The sequence below is a fragment of the Sturnus vulgaris genome, chromosome 1 (assembly GCF_052056855.1).
Source record: "Sturnus vulgaris isolate bStuVul1 chromosome 1, bStuVul1.hap1, whole genome shotgun sequence".
Classification (NCBI taxonomy): Eukaryota; Metazoa; Chordata; class Aves; order Passeriformes; family Sturnidae; genus Sturnus; species Sturnus vulgaris.
In genome coordinates, this window is record NC_142243.1 from 50,912,452 (window position 1) to 50,934,134 (window position 21,683).

At 37.7% G+C, this 21,683-nt stretch overlaps 1 protein-coding gene across 9 annotated transcripts in view; it reads right to left on the bottom strand.

Moving 5' to 3' along the window:
- Positions 1-1,322: 1,322 nt before the first annotated feature.
- Positions 1,323-21,683, bottom strand: part of STARD3NL (STARD3 N-terminal like) — a 30,699-nt gene continuing 10,338 nt past the window's right edge. For 5 of the 9 annotated variants that reach the window (XM_088167228.1, XM_088167245.1, XM_088167255.1 and 2 more), the window contains exons 2-9: positions 12,797-13,093; positions 9,985-10,062; positions 8,108-8,185; positions 6,346-6,399; positions 6,146-6,263; positions 4,577-4,675; positions 2,522-2,591; positions 1,323-1,813 (exon numbers count right to left, since the gene is read on the bottom strand). In XM_088167228.1, coding sequence (XP_088023354.1) covers positions 2,539-2,591; positions 4,577-4,675; positions 6,146-6,263; positions 6,346-6,399; positions 8,108-8,185; positions 9,985-10,062; positions 12,797-13,021 — 705 coding nt within the window. In that variant the 5' untranslated portion in view covers positions 13,022-13,093 and the 3' untranslated portion in view covers positions 1,323-1,813; positions 2,522-2,538. Of the gene's footprint in view, positions 2,592-4,576; positions 4,676-6,145; positions 6,264-6,345; positions 6,400-8,107; positions 8,186-9,984; positions 10,063-12,796; positions 13,094-21,683 lie in introns of all 9 variants that reach the window. The other 4 variants (XM_088167281.1, XM_088167279.1, XM_088167273.1 and 1 more) reach the window with 3 other exon arrangements.

The following is a 21,683-nucleotide window of genomic DNA, read 5'->3' on the forward strand; positions in this document are numbered from 1 at the left end:
TTCCAGATGGGATATTTTAACTCCTTTCTACACTATAACATGCATTTTAGATTTACAGGAGATACAGCTTCTCATGGCAGCAACTGGAACTGTTTGGGGATGTACCAAAGGGAGTAACTTCGTTGGCAAACTACCCACGTATGAAAACATGGCATCTCAGTTAACTCACTATGCAGAGCATCCACCGTACACTACAGGAAAAAAGATGCATGTTTAGGAGAGGCTTGCAAATTCTTTACCTGACATCTGCCAAATATAACTATTGATGTCTGGTGTAACAAAATACCCTCCACCCCAAGGATTTTCTGTCACCAGTGCATATGGCTTGTTCTACTTTTAAGTTTTTGTATTTCCTTTTTTCCAAGTATTGAACTGCAGGAGGAAGCAGGCACTGAGAATAAGTTGAATTGCTTAGATATGCAGAGGAATTTCATATTGCAGATGGTCAAATAAAGTCATGAGTTGTGCACCTAGATGAAGTTCATAGGTTTAACGGAACCTTTGACCTCCTATCCCAGATGTGTTTTTTTCACTAAATTTAATCACAGAATTGTTAGGGTTGGATTGGACATCTGGAGATCATCTAATCCAACTCCCCTGCCAAGGCAGGGTCACCTAGAGCAGGTGACAGGAACGCATCCAGGTGGGTTTGGAATGTCTCCAGAGAGGGAGACTCTATGAACTCCCTGGGCAGCCTGTTCCAGTGCTCTGCCTCCCTCAATGAAAAGAAATTCTTCCTCCTGTTCAGGTGAAACTTCTGATGTTTTAGTTTATAGTCATTGCTCCTTGTCCTGTTGCTGGACACCACAAAAAAAGTCTGGCACCATTCTCTTGGCACCTGACTGAGAGAGATTTATCTGCATCAATGATATTGCCTCTCAGTCTTCTCTTCCCTAGACTAAACAGGCCCAGCTCCTGCAGTCTCTCCTCATAAGAGATAATACAGATCCTTGGTTAGGAACATTCCAACATTATTCAATGACAGGGTTTGAATTTCTCTTTTTTCCAATAGTTTATTCTTACCTGCATCCTCTGAAGCAGATCTTGGCTATTCTGAAGCAATATAAGGGATAAACTTGGTCCTGGCTTATATTTTCATTCAGCAATTGCAAAAGGGAACTTTAGGAAGAGCATACTGAAGCCAGTGCAACAAAGAAGTGATGTGCCACTACAACTAACATGGCCTTCCTACAGGCAAACAGTACTGTAACACATTTTGCACAAAATCTATGCAAACTGGAGTCCTTATTGCCTCACGTGTGCAGGAGTGGTAAATGTAGATTTTTCTGATGACAAAACAATGAAATATCACAATGCATTACTCATGTTTTAACGTTTTTATTTTAGAAAGTGAACATATCCATTAAAAAAAAAGAAAATGCATGGCGTTTAAAAAAAAAGTAAACATAAATGAAGGAAAAATTACAATAACATAAAATAATTTTATCTAGTGAGACCCAACAATTATCAAATATACTTCCACCACAGAGAAGTTTTACTTCATTATATTACCAGTCTCTTTATTAGGTACACAAGACAACGCTTTCCAGTAATTACCTAGTCATTAGAAGATCAACTTCAGGAATCACTGAATAATAAAGTACATTGTGGGCAAATACTTCCATACCACCTGGGAGGCAATGTAATACACATATGTCAACAAGATACATCTTCATGAGGTATTACAGTACATGGGAACCATTCCCTTTACTTTCTAACAAGTAAATTCTCCTGTCAGCAGCTCTGCCAGCAAGTCAGACACAGACTGTTGCCAGTTTCCAAACCCCAACAACTTCCTGCAGAGATTTTCTTTCTGCAACAGATCACACAAGTCAGGATGAGCGAAGATGGGAGTAAAGTAAACAGATATTGTAAACAGGGAGGCTGAAAAGGTCATCCACTCTTCCAGGTGAGCACTAGAAGGCTTCAAATAAGACATTTCAGCTTCTCAAGAACATTTAATACCTCCCCTACCTTGAGCTTTGTTGTGAGTGGTGAAGTGAAAGCACGGGGCACAATAATTCCAGAAGTCATTTCTAAAATAAGGAAGTAATCTCATATTTAAACAAAGTACACTACAAAAATCTTAAGATGAGGCTGCTCCAGTGTAACCCATTTGTAGTATTAAACAGACTGAGGAGGGAAAATACTGAAGCAGGTTTGCCCATGAAGTCTCCAGGCATACTTGTCCTAGATTTAAACCAAAGAAAATCTCTTCCTAACAATCTTGTGCTTTCATCTCCAAAGAAGTATATTTCTTCGCTGCCAGAAAAGGAGCTTTTACACATCTGGTCCACCACTGTCCTTTCCAGGAAAGCCAAAAAATAAATGCAGAGGAGCCCAACTCCAAGCTCTCAAGAGCTTGGGAGGATTTCGTTCTTTAAGGCTGCTATGAGAGACAGACTGAGTTCAAAAACTATGAACTCTTAGAAGTTAACACACTATTTAATTCTTTTGGAAAGGAACTAGGAAGAAAAAGCGGTATCTTTGGAATATTCAGATTCCACGTTAAGTAACTTACCTGCTTTTTCTTATTTGCTATACAATCGGTTTTTCACTGTCTTGTTTTTCTTCAGAGTCTTCATCAGAACCTGAAAAAGAAGACAAGAATGCAGTAGATCAGAGAGAAGTTAAAAGACACAAAGGTGTTAATTTGGGGTTTTTTTTGACAAATTAGTCTGAATGTGTTTCATTTCTTGGAACAGCATATCTGCCACATTTTGAAGCTCAAATTGTACAGAAACCGAATAAATTTACTCTTTCCAGGCTGATTTTCCACTGCTACCTCCAGAATAGACTTGGTTACCAAATAACCAATGTTGAAGATGAAGGGTAACCCCATATAAAGAAGTGGCTCCAGGGTATGTCCTCAGACAGGTGCAGCTTCAAGAAAGACAAAAAGAGACAAATATGCTGAAGATTCCAACCAAGCTCATTTTAAATGTCACCTCCTAAAAGCAAAGATTTGTTTTAAGAAACGTTGCCATATCAGCAAAGCGGTTTATTCCCTGCTGCATGATCACAGGGGATAGTTTATCTCTAAATACTCGTTGAATCAATATGTATGGCAAAGTGACCAAAAATTGCTGTAAGAACAATCCATAGTTTGTCTCCTCAAAAAGAAATGCAGATTTTTGAAGAAAAGTTGTAATTATGAGCTATTTTTACTCTAGGTTTTCCAGCAGTTTCAGTTTGTGACTACCAGAGTGTGTTAGTTCAAATATATTAATCTGTTTCTTTTGCGTCTCATACCCATAAAGAGTGCTTCAAATGTACTTGTAAGTCATGGCAAACCTGGAGAAAGCACCTGATCTGTTACTGAATCCCATTGGACAAGCTAAAAGTAATGGCACACCTACAGTCAGCACATGCATGCACAACACCTCACTGCACAAGCAACACTGACCCAGCCACAATGTCTAGAAAAACGTGCTAGCTCCAGCTACACTTCCTCTCACACTCTGTATTCTGTTGCTGAAAAAACCCCACAAAAGCCAGGTTGAACAGCTGAGTCCAGTACAATACTTCCATTATTTCTCAAACAGACCCATAGTTTTAGCTAAAATCAATTTTCACCTTGAATCATTGGTTATACTCGACACTAATGCTCTGTGACCCCTAGATGAAGCTCGAAGTCATTCACTAAGCCAAGATGCTCAGCGTAGACAAACGAGATTTAGACATTAAAATGAAAAATATCACCAGCATGTATTATTCTATTAGGTAAGATAGGCAAACGTATCTGTAGCAATTAGCAGATACTATTTTAATTATATTGCATTATACAGTACGGCTTTGCAGATGAGGTTTACATTTTAGGGGAAAAAAACAGATACAGAACTTGGGGGTTCCCACTGCATTCTCAGGTAATTCAAATTGATTCGATCCACTAAGAAATCTCTTATTTCCTTGAAATGCTTGAGACACGTTCTTGAATCTTGCAGTATTTACATTTATTTTTTACTTAATCAACTCATATCTCAACTAGACAAAACACATGATATGCAGAGTTAAGATGCACTTAATGTTACTCACTGATTTGATTTACCCAGATAGGTGAGCCTTTTTATAGAGAGAAGGCTTTTTCTTTTTGTTATGAGAAAAGGAGCTCTGATTGAAATTTCAGTTCGCCTTATAGCAGTTTCAGGGTCACTGTGTATCCTAAGACACTATAAAGCTCCAAGTTTAGGCTGGGTTCAATAGTGCATTGCTGAATAAATGCTATTGCTTGCAGATAAGACATCAGAGAGTCACAGAACACCTGAAGTTGGAAGAGACCTGAAAGGAAACCACAACTGCCTCCTTTCAGTCGTGGTGCCACTTTCTTTCAGACTTACCTCACTTTTTAGTCAGAATGTGACTTAAAATACACTAATCACGTGTACTGTAACACATCTGGTAGGTAGCAACTAAACTGAGTTACAGAACAAAAAAGAATCTTGCATTTTAGGATGATAAATAATTTTATTTTAGAAACAATATCTTTTTTCTTTTCCCCCTTCCCCTCTTTGAAGGGCATGAAATAAGCAGGAGTAAAGTGAATATGAAAAATCTTTCACTAAGCAAAAGTAACTACCTGCTACAGACTCAGGAGGAGAATAGAACTGCCCGTCAGAGAGGACTCCTGGGTGAAGAAGAGCTGTTCGTTCTGAAGCATCCTGTGCTATCAAAAATCCTAAAAGCAAAAAAAAAAACAAAACAGAAAGTAATTCCTCAATGCTAACACATAAAATCTTAAAGATTAAATACTGATGAAGAATCTTGAAGACTGATGTATTGCATTAGCATTCCTAACCAGTTATTTCTTTAAATAAATATAATTTTAAAAAGCATCAACAATTAATTTAACACTTATGTCTTCTATTTAAATGCTGGCAGTTAAGGTGATACACACTAGCAAAACAGAGATATTGCACACATGAATTAAAGAATTCTTCTTTCTATCATGTGCAATTACATGATTAGGTTGCCATATGTAAATTCATCAATATTCACTGGCTAAATAAAACTTCTGAAATACATTTTTAATGATCGGTGACATGCCATGCATAACCAAATAAACTATTTTCTCTCTTTGCCACTATGACCCTTCACTAACGGCTTGCCTTCACCTATCTGTCTCAATATACTCAGTTTCTGCAACCTCCATGAACTATTTGCATGTGTATGTATGGAATACTTTGTCTGTGAATATTCAGTATGAAAAGATACAGAAGTCTCCGAACTGGTTAGATTTCTTACTTATTTAGATAACACTGTGATGCAGCTGTATTTCCTCATCGCCTCATAAGATAAAAAATATTACTCTAAGTTTCTTTTTCTCCAGGCAAACCCTCTGTTCATTTAACCAACTTCTTTCTCAGACCAGTGAAAAAGAGGGAAGGGATCAAAGACTGCATTCAGAGCACATGAAAACGGAGGCATCCATGCCTATGTAAAATTTTTTGATTTACCTAACAGATAAACATGCCCTTCCAACAGAGTTTCAGACCACATTACAGGTAATGATACATAAATAACAGGTTGGCTGTATAATTACACTCCTGCTGTTGAAACAAGTTTTCTTTCCCTCACCACTCAAGCAGTATTCTCTTTCAACTGAAACACTGGATTTCCTCCATTTAGTTGAATATATTGATTGCCAGATGACCTGGTGCCTCATCTCAAAGGTTGAAATTCATACTTGTTCTGGTCTCACTCTGCCTGTGCATGAAACAGACTCTCCACAACACTTCCTTGCTTTCTCCTTTCCACCTCAAAAGAAGAGTTAGTGACATTGAATTAGTTACTGTGTCTACTCTTCCTAAAAGAGGACCTAGACACTTTATACATTATCAAAAAAATAAAGTTTTACAAGCGCAAGTCAGTTAAATTTGCATATCTCAAGCATACAAAATTAAATACATTCCCAAGTGCTTGACAAATTTCTGATCTGACCCTTCTAACTTTTAACTTTGCCTCCCTAAATTAATTAAAACTTCACTTCTTTGAAAGCATATGTTCCTTTCCCAAAGAGGAAAAAAATCATGTCATTTGATTTAATTTTTCCACAGCTCTTCAAATTTTGAGAAGCTGAAAGAAGCATTCCTCTGCCAGTTAATATGGGATCAAATGTTGCCAACTGCAAGAAATATCACAAGCTTACTATTTTCTTCTTCAGTTTCTTGTGGTAACACTTTAAAGTCCAAGAACCAAGTTTCAATCCAGGCAAGTATGAAGGATATGATAGGCAGCACATAGCCAAAAGCACCCTGTGAGAACAGCTAGAAAGAAAGAAAACATTACTCTGAAGAATCTTGGTTTTAAGGAAACAAAGTAAAACAAACATTGGATTAGAATATATACCTGTGAAATAATTACTTTTGCTAATAAAAAGGCACTGGTCACTGCTGTTGTAAACTGAAAGAGACAGAACGGATAAACTAATAAATGGATTTAGTTTTTTATTTATGTCATTATCTATTAGTTGCAACTTTAAATATTTACTGACAACAACACGATCACACAGATTAATATAATGTAACAATCATGTTACAATTAACTTAAAGTGATATTAAAATAACCTTATAAAAGATAACTTTTAATACAAACATCTCCAAATATTGATTTCCACACAGCATTTGTGTAAAATCTAAACTGCCTGAGTTATGTAAATTGTGATTGCACTGTAAAACGAAGATAGTGTACTTTATTCATCAAGTCCCTTAAAAAAACACCCAACTACTTATGTATTTGGGAAAAAAGCAAACAGCAGTCGTTCCAAATGCTTTTCACTACTTTCCAAGTCAAAATATCCATTTCAAACAACAGAACATCTTTGTGGGAGTAAATTGGAATAAATATATTAATTCATGAAGTGGTATTTTGAAAAATTTATTTTTTAAGACTTGATACTCCCTGATATATTTTTAAAAATTGGCATGCTGGATAAAATATCTAAACCACCCCCCACCCAAAAAAAAAGCAGTGAACAAGTACTGTTCACATAAGCAAGGCCTCTATATTTTCTAGTGCATTTGGATCCAGCAATTCTTTAAAAAACATCAGAACCAACTTCTGTCAATCACAGGTAGGATGTTAAGATTCAAGGCTTTGGCAAAACCTTCAGTGAAGCTTTACGTATCTAATTACTTATTACCATGATGGGTCCACTCTCACCATCTCACAAATAAAGGCATCAAGTTGGTGGATTAAGAAATACTCTAAAGCTACACAACTAAGAGCAAGGACTTTTAAGAGGCATGCATTTAATTATAAGCACAATCAGAGCAGTGGCTACTATTATGTATGTGTTTGTGCCAGGCTAGTAAAACAATCTATAAAAATCATGACGTATTCTCAGAGTACTAAGCAAACTGCATGCTACTAACTTGAAGAAAGTTACACATGAACATATTCTACATGCACCTACCACAGTGTAAGGGGGGAAAAAAAAGGTCTGATTTACAAAGCATGAAGCCAGCAATACACCTATTGTATTACAACCTATAGTATTGACTGGTGGAAGCATGATTTTTTCACCAAATTTTGCATTCTTTGTCATCCACACCATACAGCTGCATTAAAGATACTGGTTCCAATCCACTCCAATCCAAATGGGGCTGCCTACAGTTCTTGAGAACTTCCTTTTAAAGAGCGGATGCATATTCAACCTTTAATATTGGAGCATGAAGCAATACAAGTGCTAGTGTTCAGTGGGTGACAACTAAAACTTTTTAAAGAATGTGGAACTTAATGGACACCTGGATCTCTGGCACAATAAGGCCAATTCTTGTTTTCATTACAAATGAAAATATATTTCCAACATTAATTAACAAATCTCAGAGGTGACAAGCAGTTATGACTAGCCATCCATACTTAAAAATTAAATTTAAGCTTAAAAATAAATCTTCCATTTGCATTAACATGAAACCTAATAAGAACCACCCCCACTGTACTATTAAATTCTTGACTTTAGGCTAAAAATCTTCCAGAAAACAAGTTTTTAATTTGTTACTATATATACACCATCAAGATGATTCTTAACATACAAGCGTTAAGAGGCATCTAAATTTTGTCTGCTTGATCCATTCTAGGAAAAATTCCTTTATGCTTGGCTACTACTCACAGCTATTGCCCACCAATGGCGCAGTCTGCACATTGCATATGCAAGTATTAACATCTTAAACCGAAAGACTGCCAGTAGCTATAGAGAGAGGAAAAAATATTGGTTGGTTAATTCAGAACACAGAAGAACCACAATATTCTTAGCTCACTGAAAATACTAACTACTTACAGACTTAAAACAGGACAGTCTAAGTTCTGTTACCAAGAAACAAATTTGAATGTGCCCTTATAAAACAGAAATAGAAGGCAATTTCTCATTTGTAAAGTGAATAGCAACATCCACACACCTACACAGGCTCAAATATGCAAGCATGTGCCATTCCACAAAAAAGTTAGAAACATGAGAAAGCTATGCAAAGTGTGTTCATGATAATTTTACCTTACTAGAATCTAAACAATTAAATCTGGATGCAGTTAATCCAGCAAATACCTTGAACATCACTGTGCATCTCACTGATCTTAGCAGTGTGCTACTATACTTCTAGTATTTCATGAAATATTAACTTTGCAACAATCAATTGTTCTTTATGTAGCTGCCTACAATAGCAAGTCATTCTGTTTGGCAGTAGAAAAAGTAAGTTATGGTATTTATAGGCCAGAAAATTAAATCAGTAGCAGACAGATGAAATCTCTGAATCAGGGACTCTGAGCTTCAACTTTCCTGTTTATTTTTTGATAGTAGATTGTCTCCAACCTGTTTTAGAAGACGTGTTCAGAATCGAAAAAGTGTGAAAGGAATGCTTAAAAATGAAGATAAATCAAAGACAGCCATGGCCAGAGGTATGATAAATCCATTTAATCTTAGGCAAATGTGTAGTAGAAACAAGAGGAAATCCTGTAAAAACCCACAAATAATTTTGCAAAATTTAAAGTTGTAGTCCCTTGTCAGGGAATAAAAGTCTATTATTTTGCATTACATGTTCTTAACCCTTGGTTCACTTACAGGATAATGTAATTTACAAGTAATATTTTTTGCCTTCTGCAGTATGGTATGTCATGGAGAACCTACCAGCAAAACAATGAGAAAGGGAGAAGGAGCATAGCTTGTTAACTTATAAAATTTTTGAATCCAGTACATAAGTTAATTTGACACAGCAAATGTTCAATGCAGAAGTAAGGATGGGTTTTTATACCAGTTTCAAAGAGAGATTCTGGATATGGTCATCAGTATAAAACGACTGATACCAGACCAAGTCACCTCTGCAAGGCAAACAAGATCTGGTAGAATTAACAATCTTGGCCTCTAGAAGAAATGTAAAGAAACAGCTTTTACTTGGGTCATGCAGTGCAAAATGCATTGCAATTACAGAGCTACAGCTTCGCTTAAAGAAAGGAATTTCTTAATGCAACAGAGTTCCCCTTATGTGCCTAAGGTACTTATACATAGTAAATGAGAATTATACTCCAAGTCAGCTTTTTGTACTGTTTGAGTTATAAAACACAGAATCTGAAAAACCTGCCCTGTGCAGGCCACCCTGGGAACAAGTCTCTCCTCACTGCATCCACCTTATGCCCAAGGAAGGACAAAAACGTTGGTTTAAGCAAAATGATTTTAGAGCTGTAGGGCTATGGTCTTGCCCTCTTGATGAATTACCTTATGTCACATCAAAGTTTTGACTTGGTTTTCCATTGGCTTTTCATGCACCCCAAAGCTAAGGATGCAAATTGATTGGCCCTAAGCATTTCCATCCACAGGCTCCATGAGCCTGCTGCCAGAGCAGGACTGGGCAACCCCTAGATGGGTGAAACTTGGCCCTTCTGGTTTAAATTATCAAGAAAAAAAATCAATCCTTTCACAAGACTCAAACTAGGAAACATCTGTGGAAGGAGGATTGGGAAAACGATACTTTTGCTGTTTCTTTTTCTAAGAACACTTACAAATATATCAAAATATGAAGAAGAGTAGTCATAATGTAGGACTTCTTTCTCTAAGGTAGTCTCAATGCCTCCTTTTACCTACAAAGGAACAACAACACACACAGCTTCAGAAGACAAAATACACTTAAATATGAAGAGCAAAACTAATAATTCCTTGCTGATACACAAAAAGATCATTAAACTAAATATAGAACAGCCATCTGGCAAGAATGATAATGTCAAGACTACTGTTGTTCTTTGTTTTTCAAGATTGCATAGACTTTTTAAAGTGAAAACATCTAGGATTATCATCTAGTCAAGGCAAGCTACATTTCAGGCTGTCTCAAAATAAAAGCAAACAAGTTATTGAGGGAGGAATAAATGATTAAATGTTAAGGTCTGTTACACAAACTCACAAAACATTTTACCTCTTTTAAGGAGGACCAAAACAGCTGATCAAAAAGCCAACCATAACCCAGTTCTAGTTAGTCACATGTTAGAAAATAGGAAATAGAACAGAAGCCGAATTCATACTTCAGATCTCTTCCTTATCAGCCCTCATGATTTGTTAAGAAAGCTGAGTCAAAAGATCCACAGTAAAGAAGCAGAAGCTGCAACTATTAGACTAATCTCGCGCAAATAACTAACATTCAAGTTTAATTCTTCCATTTGCTGATGAGATTCAAAATTACATCTTCCTTAGCCATCACCATGTTTTTTTCCAGTGGAAGGATTCTACTGTTCAAACTGGCCTTGTAAAAGAATAATTTAAAGTGTGTTGGCTCAGAGAATGAGAGGAGTATCTTAGTCGAAAATTAAAAACCTCAGTGTCCATTTCCTATTGTTTTTGATATGAACTTCCATAATTAAGCACTGCATGAAATAGTTATGTAAAGCAACACCAACAGAAAGCTTTAATATCGAGTTTGACTACTGTCATTTTAAGGAAAGGAGCTACCAAAGCATACCAACAACTTATGCTCACTATCTCAAAGCAATGCAGTCTACATACTTCCACACTTTTCCACCTATAGTGCTGGACAGTGTTTTCCTGAGACTAGTCATTCAATTCTGAATTTCTTCTATTTCTTCTCCTCTATGGCTACCTAACAAACCACTTACTAAATACAGTTTTCCTTTGGTTGCTCTACTGCATCAAGTGTAATTATCTGTTTCCAGCATAAAAAAGGAAGATCAACTTCCCCCACTCCAAGCTGCTCATCACTGTGTGGCTGTGTGAGCACCACCATGTTAACATAAGGATAAACACAGAACCATGGAAGCCTTGATTTTTGTTCAAAATGCCATGGAGCTACTCCCTGAAGTATTTGACAATAAATGACACTACACCTAAGGAAACTGTAAAATGGCAACAAAGTGAAAACAATATTTACAGAAACTCTCATAGCAATTCTGATCCATTACTTATGCACCAATAAAATACAGTCCTAACACAATGCTATTTTACTTCCCAGCAAACAAAGCAATTAAAATAAAAACAGAACACAAAACTTAAGCACATGTCAGATCTCAGACAGCAAATTTTAGCTTCTAATATCATTGATTTCTAATGACAAAAAACTGGTTTTTATTCTTGCTGACATGTGGCAATATAGGACATCAGCTCATAATACGTTGTCCTGAAAATACAGCTTTTTACAAAGAAAAATGCTGTGATCTTGAAGTCCCTTGGTGCTGTAGCATTCACAACGAAACATCATGAGTTGGGGCATTTTCTATTCAGAGTCTTCAATGTTCTGAGAGCTCTAATGTGAGAATCTGTACTCTGAAACCTCCACAAGAGATATAAATCCACTCTCTTCCTCTAATGTCTACAAGCTGTTGAGAAACTGGCCTAAAAAATAGAACTGCATCAGAACACTATGCTACAACCATTTTTCCACCTAGAGAGAAAACATAGTCTAGTCTCAAAATTACATCATTCAGGCAAGCAAAATCCGCTTTCTCAAATTAAATTACAATGAGTATTTTTCACTGTATCAATGAACTATTGAACAGTCAGCTCCTGAAGCTTCATAGTGTAAATTAATAACCAATGCTATTTATCTAGTAAAGAAATGCTTATAAAAAATATTGACTCAAGATCTTTCTTTCTAGAAAAGGGATTCCTCTCTAGTGTCCTTTCTTAAATGCAAACTAGATTATAACTTAAAACCCAGCTCAAGAACTAGGATGCTACTAATGAAATAACAACAAATGAGCTATCCTGTTGCTTTCTGGAAATTTTAGGAGAACAGCCTCATTTTCCAGATCACAAATGCTTGAGTTAAAAGGTGGTAACTGTGAGAGTTTATGTTGTTTAAGTGCACTCTGCCATCCATTATGTATAACACAACAAGCTTACATCAAAGAAAATACATCAGAACAAAATAAAAGTTTTGGCCATTAGAAGTCTTTTCAGGGACTAAGACCTCAGTGAAATATCACTGACTTAAAGTTACTCAGATGGCAGAGCCTCAAATCCTGTTAAAATTCACACTTCTTGCTAAATTCATAGACATACAGTAACATTTTCGTTTATTTGATGCCTGAAGACTACACTGGATTTACAATGTTTTTTCAGCATGGTTCACAGACTACAAGAACATCTAAAGGTTTCATAATAAGAAGATAAACACATATCCTAATGAATAAAAGTAGATGCAGTTGTGTAGGCACTGTGTTCATGGAAGCTTAAAGTAAGAAGCTGTTTGAAGTTAAATAGATACAAATAACATAATTTTGGATAGCAAGAAGCAACTTATTAACTGTCTCTGAAGTTAATAAATACTTAATATAAAGTCTAAGGGTAGGTACTGAAAAGACAACTCACATTTAATTCTATTATCCACAGTAAGGTTATGAATAAGAGATCAAATGTAACAAACAAACAGAAAGTCCTTCTGACATCTGATATGCTTTTCTTCTCCCTGCCTTCATATGACTCAATCCTTGCTATCAGCTGCGTTGGGTTGATGGAGTGGACATCCCGCAAGGAAGGACAAGATTCCACACCACTACTGTGAGCATTTTCTGCATCAGCTGGGACCCAATTCATCCTGTGTTTGCTTAGAGTGGTCTTCTTCCAGTTTCACCATCACTAGAAGGCTGATCCATACAGGAAGAATTTCTAAACAAACAAACAAAACCAAACCACATTAGTCACCAAACCCCCATAATTCCAAGAGATATTTTCATCTTACAATGTCAGTTCTCTTTTTGCTAAACTGATAACTGAGAATTAGGCAAGTAGGCCCTAGAAATTGTTTCTAACAATGTATCAAAATCCTCTTCATCTCTCAGAGGATTTGTGAAGCAAGAGAATTAATGTTCAATTAGGCCATTTGAAATAAGGAAGCACTGTCCAGATTAGAAGGGTCATTTCTCCATGCTATTACTGTGAGATTATTGAATAGAATTAATAAAAAGCATGATGCTGTGCATCCTTTAAGGTTTTCAATACTGATTTAAATACTTTCAATAAATAGCAGGACAACTTAAAGGAACTTCCACATACAGTTCCTGAAAAATATCTGTTAGCTAATAGCACATCCAGAGTTGACACAAACAAAAGATTAAAAGTCCATTAAAGTCCCTGAATAGTGTAGTAATCATCCTATAAAGCATATACAGTGCTATTTGCTTTGTAAATTTAGCTGCTATAATAACTTACATTGCTAGACAGATTCTCCATGAAAAAGGTGTGTGTAACTACTGGTTAAAGGTAATGCAGTTACCCTAAGTCTATTCTGACTACAAGGCTTTGAAAAGAATTTTCAGGTTGAATTTCCTATAAAACTGGAACAGTTTGATGCATGATTCACTCAAATCCTCCGTAAGAACATTTGTCTAATTAAAGCTTCTAGAAAGGGTGGGCTCAGAAGGTCACAAAGGTTTCATGGAAACACACAGAAAATTTAATTTTGTGTAAAATGCTCAGATGATTAAACTATACATCCTGCAGTACAAACCACATCATACAAGTTCTTGTAACGCTGGGGGGAATAGCTTTTTGAAATTCAAGGACAAAACTTTGCCTCCTCCTGGGCGGATTGTCTTTCAGTAAATGGCAAGAGAGAGAAATTCTTCCCACTCCTTTCAAGAGCGTTTCAACTCCAAGGCTGCAAGAACACAGTCAATGAAAGCCCAATAGGGGATCTGTAACATTAAGCAAACACAAGGGAAGATACAAGGACACAGGGGAAGAGTAAAGGAGGTGAGGGGAGCTGCCAGAGCACACACATCACAGCTGAGGAAGACACAGGTGGCCAGGGATGATCAATGCCTAGGTCAAGTCACACAGAACAGCCTTTAGGGAATTCAAAGCACCAGGCAAGGGCAGACAATCACAATGCACCTTTAAATCTTCTTTCTGTTTCCATAACAGCTGCCTGAAACAAGGCTAGTGAAGGGCTGTAGAGGAGGGAGACACACATGGTGCGTCTGGTCAGATGCCTTGAGCACTACAGTTAACTTTGGGCCACCTGAGCCTCAGGGCGTCAGAATCGCTGCACTCCAGTGCTGTAAACCGCACTGGCTTTGTACTGAAAACCTTCATGCTAAAGTGCCTTTATATGTAACAGCAGCTTATAGGAAAGTGTTTGGGATGAGATCTAAACCTCACATCAGGCCATCATCAATGGCCATACTTCAAAACAAAAAGAAGAGTAATACATGAACTTCCAAAAAATTTCTATCAACATTGCCTAAAATATTTGTTTTGATGGGGCACTCAGTGCCAATTATATAGGAAGGTGTTACTTCCAGTCTGGATTATTGCTAGATACAGCACAATATGGGAATGCAATTAGTACAGCCAGAAAAAAATTGTTTCAGAATGTGCTAGCTCAGCATCCATTTGCCTTGTGGGGCCCTCTGCAAAGAGAAAAGCATGGTCTTAAAATGCACTGGCTACCAGTTTGTTTTCAAGCATGACTCAAAACATCAGATTCCGCTGAAATCCTTGCTACTGACAGAATGTTTGATGCCTCAAAGGCCTCTAGACAGGGGATATTCACAGTAAGTGAATTTGTCCTAGTCTTGTTTTGCCTGCTCATCCATTAGATCCATGTTTGGACACATGTCAGGGCCTCTCTCATCAAGCTAAGCATCAAAATGTTGTGATTCTTTAAGTGAAGAGACACAGCTTGGCATTGTTGGAATTCAAAATATAAGGAATTCTCAGAACATTGGGCCTGTAAGCCAAAATTTAATTTTAAACACAGTTAAGTAGAGATAGGTTTAGCTTTAGAGTTTAAGATATAGAAAAAATAAAGGTAACAATAAGTTTTAGAGTGCAGCAATGTAAGTTTGTGTGTCAGAACAGGACTGGCTAAGAAAGATCACACTGTAATTAGACAAAATTTCTTAGTATTGGTTTAATAAGGTAAATATCTTTGTGGGCAGTGTTTTATTGGTTAATAAATCATTAAAAGACCTTGTAACCATAAGTCTTGTGACTTTTGAGCTATTCTGTGAAGATCTGTAAGACGAACTTACCCTTTCTGCCTATGTAGAAGAAAAATAAACCACACTTTCTAAAGCAACTCAGAAGTCCCGTCTTGCTGCTTCATTCAGGAAAGGAAAAAATCCCCGCAAGAACATGTAATGTGAGAGCAATAAACCCACACTTACAAGATGTGACGTGAGAGCAATAAACTCTCACCAATAAACATAGCAGCTTTTTGCACTCATTGCAACAGCTCTGCAAACTGATTAATCACCAAGTGTGTGCTAAGGATTGTTTCCCATAGTTTCTTTCATTAATTAAAGTTCCTTCGTACTTAAGTGACATAATCAGTCATTTCATCACACCAACATTCTCAGACGGCTTCAGGTGGGTGCACAAAAAAAATCCTAAATCCTTCTTGGCAGCTGTCTTACAGGCACGTGGGTACTATTAAAAAGCAGCACTTCCCTTTTAGTGTTGGATGGTGACTTGGCCAGACACTTTCCTATTCATCTCAGCACTACCAGCAACAACATTTCTCCCCACTTGCACTTCCAAAGCACCAATCATGATCCATCTCTCTCACCCTTTACAAGTCTGCAGGGGGAGTGAGCTCTGGTCTTCCCTTGGCTCCATTTCTCCAGGGGCTCTTGCTTGGAAGGGCTCCAGACTTGCAGCCCCATGAGAAGCTGCCACTTCTCACCACCCCATGTAGGCAATACAAGCACCAAGCAGGCACAGGAGTGCTTTTCATGCATCTTTGGCGAAGAAACTCAGTGGTGGAGCAAGTTTAGGAAGGCAAAAAAGGTGTGTTTATCATTGAGATGTGTCACACTTGAAAATACCACACAATTCTTTTACATGTGACTGTTACTGATCCTTATTCTTGTTCTTCAGGAAGCAGAGAATGCTTGGCCTGAATTCATGCTGCCCCATTGCTTGAGTTTTTGCGTCCAAAGTGATACATGACATTGGTTATTATACTTTCTAAAAATCAAAATAATTTAGAATCAGAGAAAAAAGTAGTAATAAACCGGGTGTGAGAATGTTTGCGGTTTGTATTTTTGAAAGGCCAAAATGTAAATTCAGCCAGAAAAATATTCATTATCAAATAAAGATTGAAAGCCACATTCTTAAAACTTTTGAGGTTTTTTTTTCTAGAAAGACTCTTCCTAGTGTATCAGTCAGTTATCAACTTTCCCGTTTCTGGTAAAGGTTATTATTTTAGATAATTGTCAGGGTGTTGTTACAATATCAGTAATATATTGTCAAGACTGCTATATCATCTGTGACTTGACCCAGTGTCTGCCTCTGATTTGAAGGAGACTAGGTTCCACTGGCAGCACTTCTTTTGGCTCCAGGCAATTCCATTGTTTGGGCTATTCTACACAGCAGGGTTCAGAAGGAATGTACGGTCAAAACAAACACATCTTATGAAGAAGTGATGCTTAGAGACCAGCATCTTCATCTTCTGTAGAGCCTGGATGTAGGACACTCACCAGGAGTGTCAGCCCATAATTCAGAATATTCCAAGAAACTCTGTGGGCAAACTTGCCTGGAGGGGTGGAGTTCATAGCAACTTGTTGGATACAAACTGTGCCATTAACTCCTTGCTACAAGAGACATGTGAGTAAGACAAAAATCTCTTTTTCCCACACAGTCCCACTAGCATACAGCTCTCTACAAGATCTAGGGGATCTGCAGTGATCTGTAGCTCTCTGACTTTCCTTTGTCAGAGTTCAAGTGATGGTTTTTCAAACCAAAGTGAGGATTGCATTAACCTGCTCCTGGCTACACCTCTACATTGTGGCAATGCCTGTGAACATCTGTTCTGAAAGAGTCAGAAAAATAAAACCCTGTTTCCAGTATATCTCTTGTGTTAGGTGTTTTTGAAAGTGTTTTCAAAGCTAAAACTCCCTGGCATTTCAGGCAAATAACAGTCTTATTGTTATTTGACTCATCCTGAGTGCAGAATAGAGTATTCAGCTGAAAGGGACAGAAAGCAGTCACCTTATCCAACTGCCTGACCACTTCAGGGCTGAAAAAAAGTTTAAGTATGGCATTAGGGGCAATGCCCAAATGCCTCTTAAACACTGACAGGCTTGGGACATCAACCCCTTTTCAAAGAAAACTCTTCCACGGTTTTACAACATTCTTGGTAAAGAAATGTTTCCTCATGTCAAGTCTGAACCTGCTCTGATGGATGCAGCTTTCAGCCGTTCCCACATGCCCTGGTACTGGGTACTACTGAGAAGAGATCAGCAACTCCCCTCTCCAGCACCTCAGGAAGGTGCAAAGAACAGTGTGGTCACCCCTCAGCCTTCTCTCCAAACCAGATGAACCCTGTGTCTTCAGCTGCTTCTCTCAGGGCATTACTCTTCAACCAGCTTCAGTGCCCTCCACTTGCACCTTCACATCCCTTTTAAATTTTGGGGCCCAGAAGTGTAGAGAGTACTCAAAATGAAATTGCAGCAGCACTAAATAGAGTGGGATGATCACTCCTTTTGACCAGCTAGTTGTGCTGTATTTGAAGGCTTGCCACTGCTGACTTTGAGCCTGCTGTCAGCCAGCATCCCCAGACCCATTTCTGTGGTGCTGCTCCCCAGTCACTCCTCTTGAAATTTGTACTTGTGGAAGGTACTGCTCTATCCCAGGTGTAGAGTCCAGCATTTGTTCTTGTTCAGTTTCATGCTCTTGTCCCTTTAGAATGTGTCATCAGCACCTCCCACTTTAGCACCATCAGCAAACTTGCTAATAGGGCATTTGACTCTTGCCTCCAGATCACTGATAAAACTTTGCGAAGAACTGGCCTCGGGATTAAGCCCTGAGGAACACCACTGGTGACTGGTGTCCAGCCAGGTGTAGCCCCATTCTCTATAACCCTTTGAACCCTGTCCTCCAGCCAGTTCTTCCAGCACACCATCTGTTCACTTCACAGTCAGACTTCTCCAGAAGGATGCTGGGAAGTCCAGTATCAAACGCCTTAATAAAATCCAGGAAAACTATATTCACCACCTTCCCTTCATCTACTAGGCAGATGAAACGACAAAAGCTACAAGCTTATTGAAGTGTCAAAACATTTAAAAGGGAAATAAAACTTCTGAAATAAGAATTCACATTAGTATATTTGTGATATACCTTCTTCTGCCTCCCCCTGATTTCAAAAGACAAAATATTTTAATGGATTTTTTTTTGTTTTCTTCATAACTGCATATATTCACTCAACTGCTACTAAAATATATAGCTAAGTAAGTTTTCTGTGCTGACCTATTCAAAGTTATAAAAAACAGTGGCATATTTTTCCTGGAAAGAAAGCCCCCAAAGTTTGTATCTATTTAAATTAAAGATGTATTTTGCCTTTTTTATTTTTAAACACTTAATCGTTATGGCCGTAACTCAAGCTTCCAAACAGAGAATTAAATTCTCAAACTTTCTAGTGAAATACGGATTTTACACTTATCAATAGTATTAAGTAGTAAAATAAGTGAAAAGTAGTGGAATTAAAATTATCAAGCTTAGGACTGCAGTCCTTCCCTGCCCTCAAAGTCTAATAAAGACTTTAGCAATATATGGTGAGAGCTTGTCCATGATTTCAAGCTGCATTTACACTTAATGTCATTATTTTCATTCATACTGACAGAAACAGATGGCATACATTGCATGTGTCAATTTTACATATATCTCAGAGATGCAACATCAGAACGCTACTTCTCTTTTCTATCCTTCTGTTTACTATATTACTGTATCATACATGAGCAACAGCACCATATATGACACATTTTTCTTCCCAAGAAAAAAACACATGAAGAAGAATTTAATTAAGAAAAGGTAGCAGACATGATTTGGGAAAAAAAAAAAGGCTTACTCAAAGGCTATCAGCAAAATCTAAACTTAAAGTGTCACATGGAAGCAATTTGGAAGGCAAAGCTAATTTAGGTTAAAACATCAGAGAAGTCATATTTGCATAAAGTAACTAGGCACACAATGTAATACTGTGTCACAACACTGTTGAAACATACTGAATACCTAGAATACTTACTATATGCGTCCTGACAACACTAAATATGGCCCAAAAATTCCCACCATAAACAGCTTTTCTGTGAATGTTTAAAAAAACCTGAAAATATTTATTCTTTCTAATGAGTAAAATAGGATGACATGGCCAATATAGCGGCCAAGATGCTCAAGTACTGTGAAAACTACATGGTACTAGAAAAGCTGACACTGAAACAGCAGCAATTTTTACTCATAACAAAAACAAAAAACAAACAAACAAACAAAAAACAGAAACAAAAACAAAACAAAACCAACAACAAAAAAAAGCAAAACAAAAGAAAAAAAACAAACCCCCCAAAACCCAACCAACCAACCAACAAAAAAAAAACCCAAAAACCAAAACCAAAAAAACCAAAAAAACCGAAACAAACAACCCCCCCCCAACTCCCAACCTTCACCCCCCCCCGCCAAAAAAACCCCAGCATTTCCTTGCTAAAAACTTTCCTCATAGGGAGACAAATAAAACATGCCAGTTCTTTACAACTCTTTACCAAATGAGTTATTTTCTGGTAAAAGGGCTGACATTGCTGCTTACACTACCTGCTATTCTATAGGATCACACTACATGGCACAGATAAACCCAAAATTTCTCATAAAAGCAGAGCATAATACAGTAATTGGTATTGTAACACTAACATTCAAATATTTAAGCTATACTTAAAAATAGTTTCAGACAATTTTAACACACCTAAAGGAAAATGGTCTCAAACCATTGTTTGTTCTGTCACCATCATGAAGCACAACTTCATTCTTTATCTAGGCATAGACAAAAATTGCCCTAGTCAACACCTTGGACAGAATATCCAATTATATATAAAGATTCCATATTGGAAATCAAATAATCTGAGACTTTCTGGTATGAAGCCATATTAATCTGCAGGAGTATTAGCAGAATGCTCTGTGTGTGCTTTCTAACAGTACCAGCACACACCCTGATTAAGAGCCAACACAGATAAAAACAATAAGCTATGAAGATGAAGTAATGCTGATTATAAAAGAGGGGGAAAAAAAATCCCAAAGAGCTGGAGACTGCCTCCAAAGCTTACCTGGACACATATTTTAGAGTTACCCACTATAAATGAACAAAAACCCATTCTGCTGACATACTCATTCCCTCTTCTGTTTATATAACTGCAAGAACTATTTTTTCTGAAATCTGCCTGTAGCAGATACATTACTAGTGACTTCCTGATAGTCACTGCTCCTGTTCCTGAAGGAGAACTTAAATCCCTTCCAAGCAGCACTCATTCTGTCTAAGGCTGTTGTGTTGGTTTGAAAGTAAAACCAGTGCAAGACTCCAAGTCAGTAATACAATTTAATAGGAGAAAAGAGAAAAAATAAAATACATGCAATAACATAAAAGAAACAGCCACCGACACAGTGAGAAATACAACCTGACACCCTGTCAGTCAGGGTGTTGGTAGCAGTCCGTATAAATGGTGGCTGCAGTCCTCCTGGATGACAGATGTGGTTCAGTTGAAGCAGTGCTTCTGTAGGAGGTGCAGTTTTCCTCCAAAGATCCAGCGATGATGTGGAAAAGGTCCGACTTTCCTCTGGGATCCAGTGGAAAGGTCTGCCTTTGTGTCCCAAACCCCAGTTTTTTTATCTAGGTAGGAAAGGCTTGGCTCCTGCCCCTGGTTGGGGCATCTCCCAATGGGATCATGTAATCTTATCAGCCACACAATAGGACTTAATGGCCCATTAACAGAACATATCTTCTGGAGGAAGGATGAGTTGTGAAAAGATAACGATGATCATCCCCCGATCTTATCAGATGGCACATCAGCAGAGGATATCTCCCACAGAGATAAGAATCACCACCCCTCCTATATTTTAACAGATGGTGATAGAATACACATTTTTGCATTGTACCCCAGGACATAATCCACCCCTTATTCTATTGCCATCTACATCATACCCAAACCAATACCCTCTTACAGATATATAATACAAAATGAAACCTTACATACAGTTCTCACTAAAAATTAGGTATCCTTGCGGTACACAACGGGTTTCCCCATCTTTCTGCATTACCCACCAAGTGCTACCAGGTCCTCGAGCAAAAACAATCCCATGGATTGGTTTGCCTTTGCCTGTGGTGGGATTAATCCAAAGTCTTTCCTAAAATACCTTTCATGTGTACCACAGGGACCTTGTCCCCATCCACTGTGTGCAGGGATTCAGAGTGGGCAGGACCGGCTCGATTGATGGACCC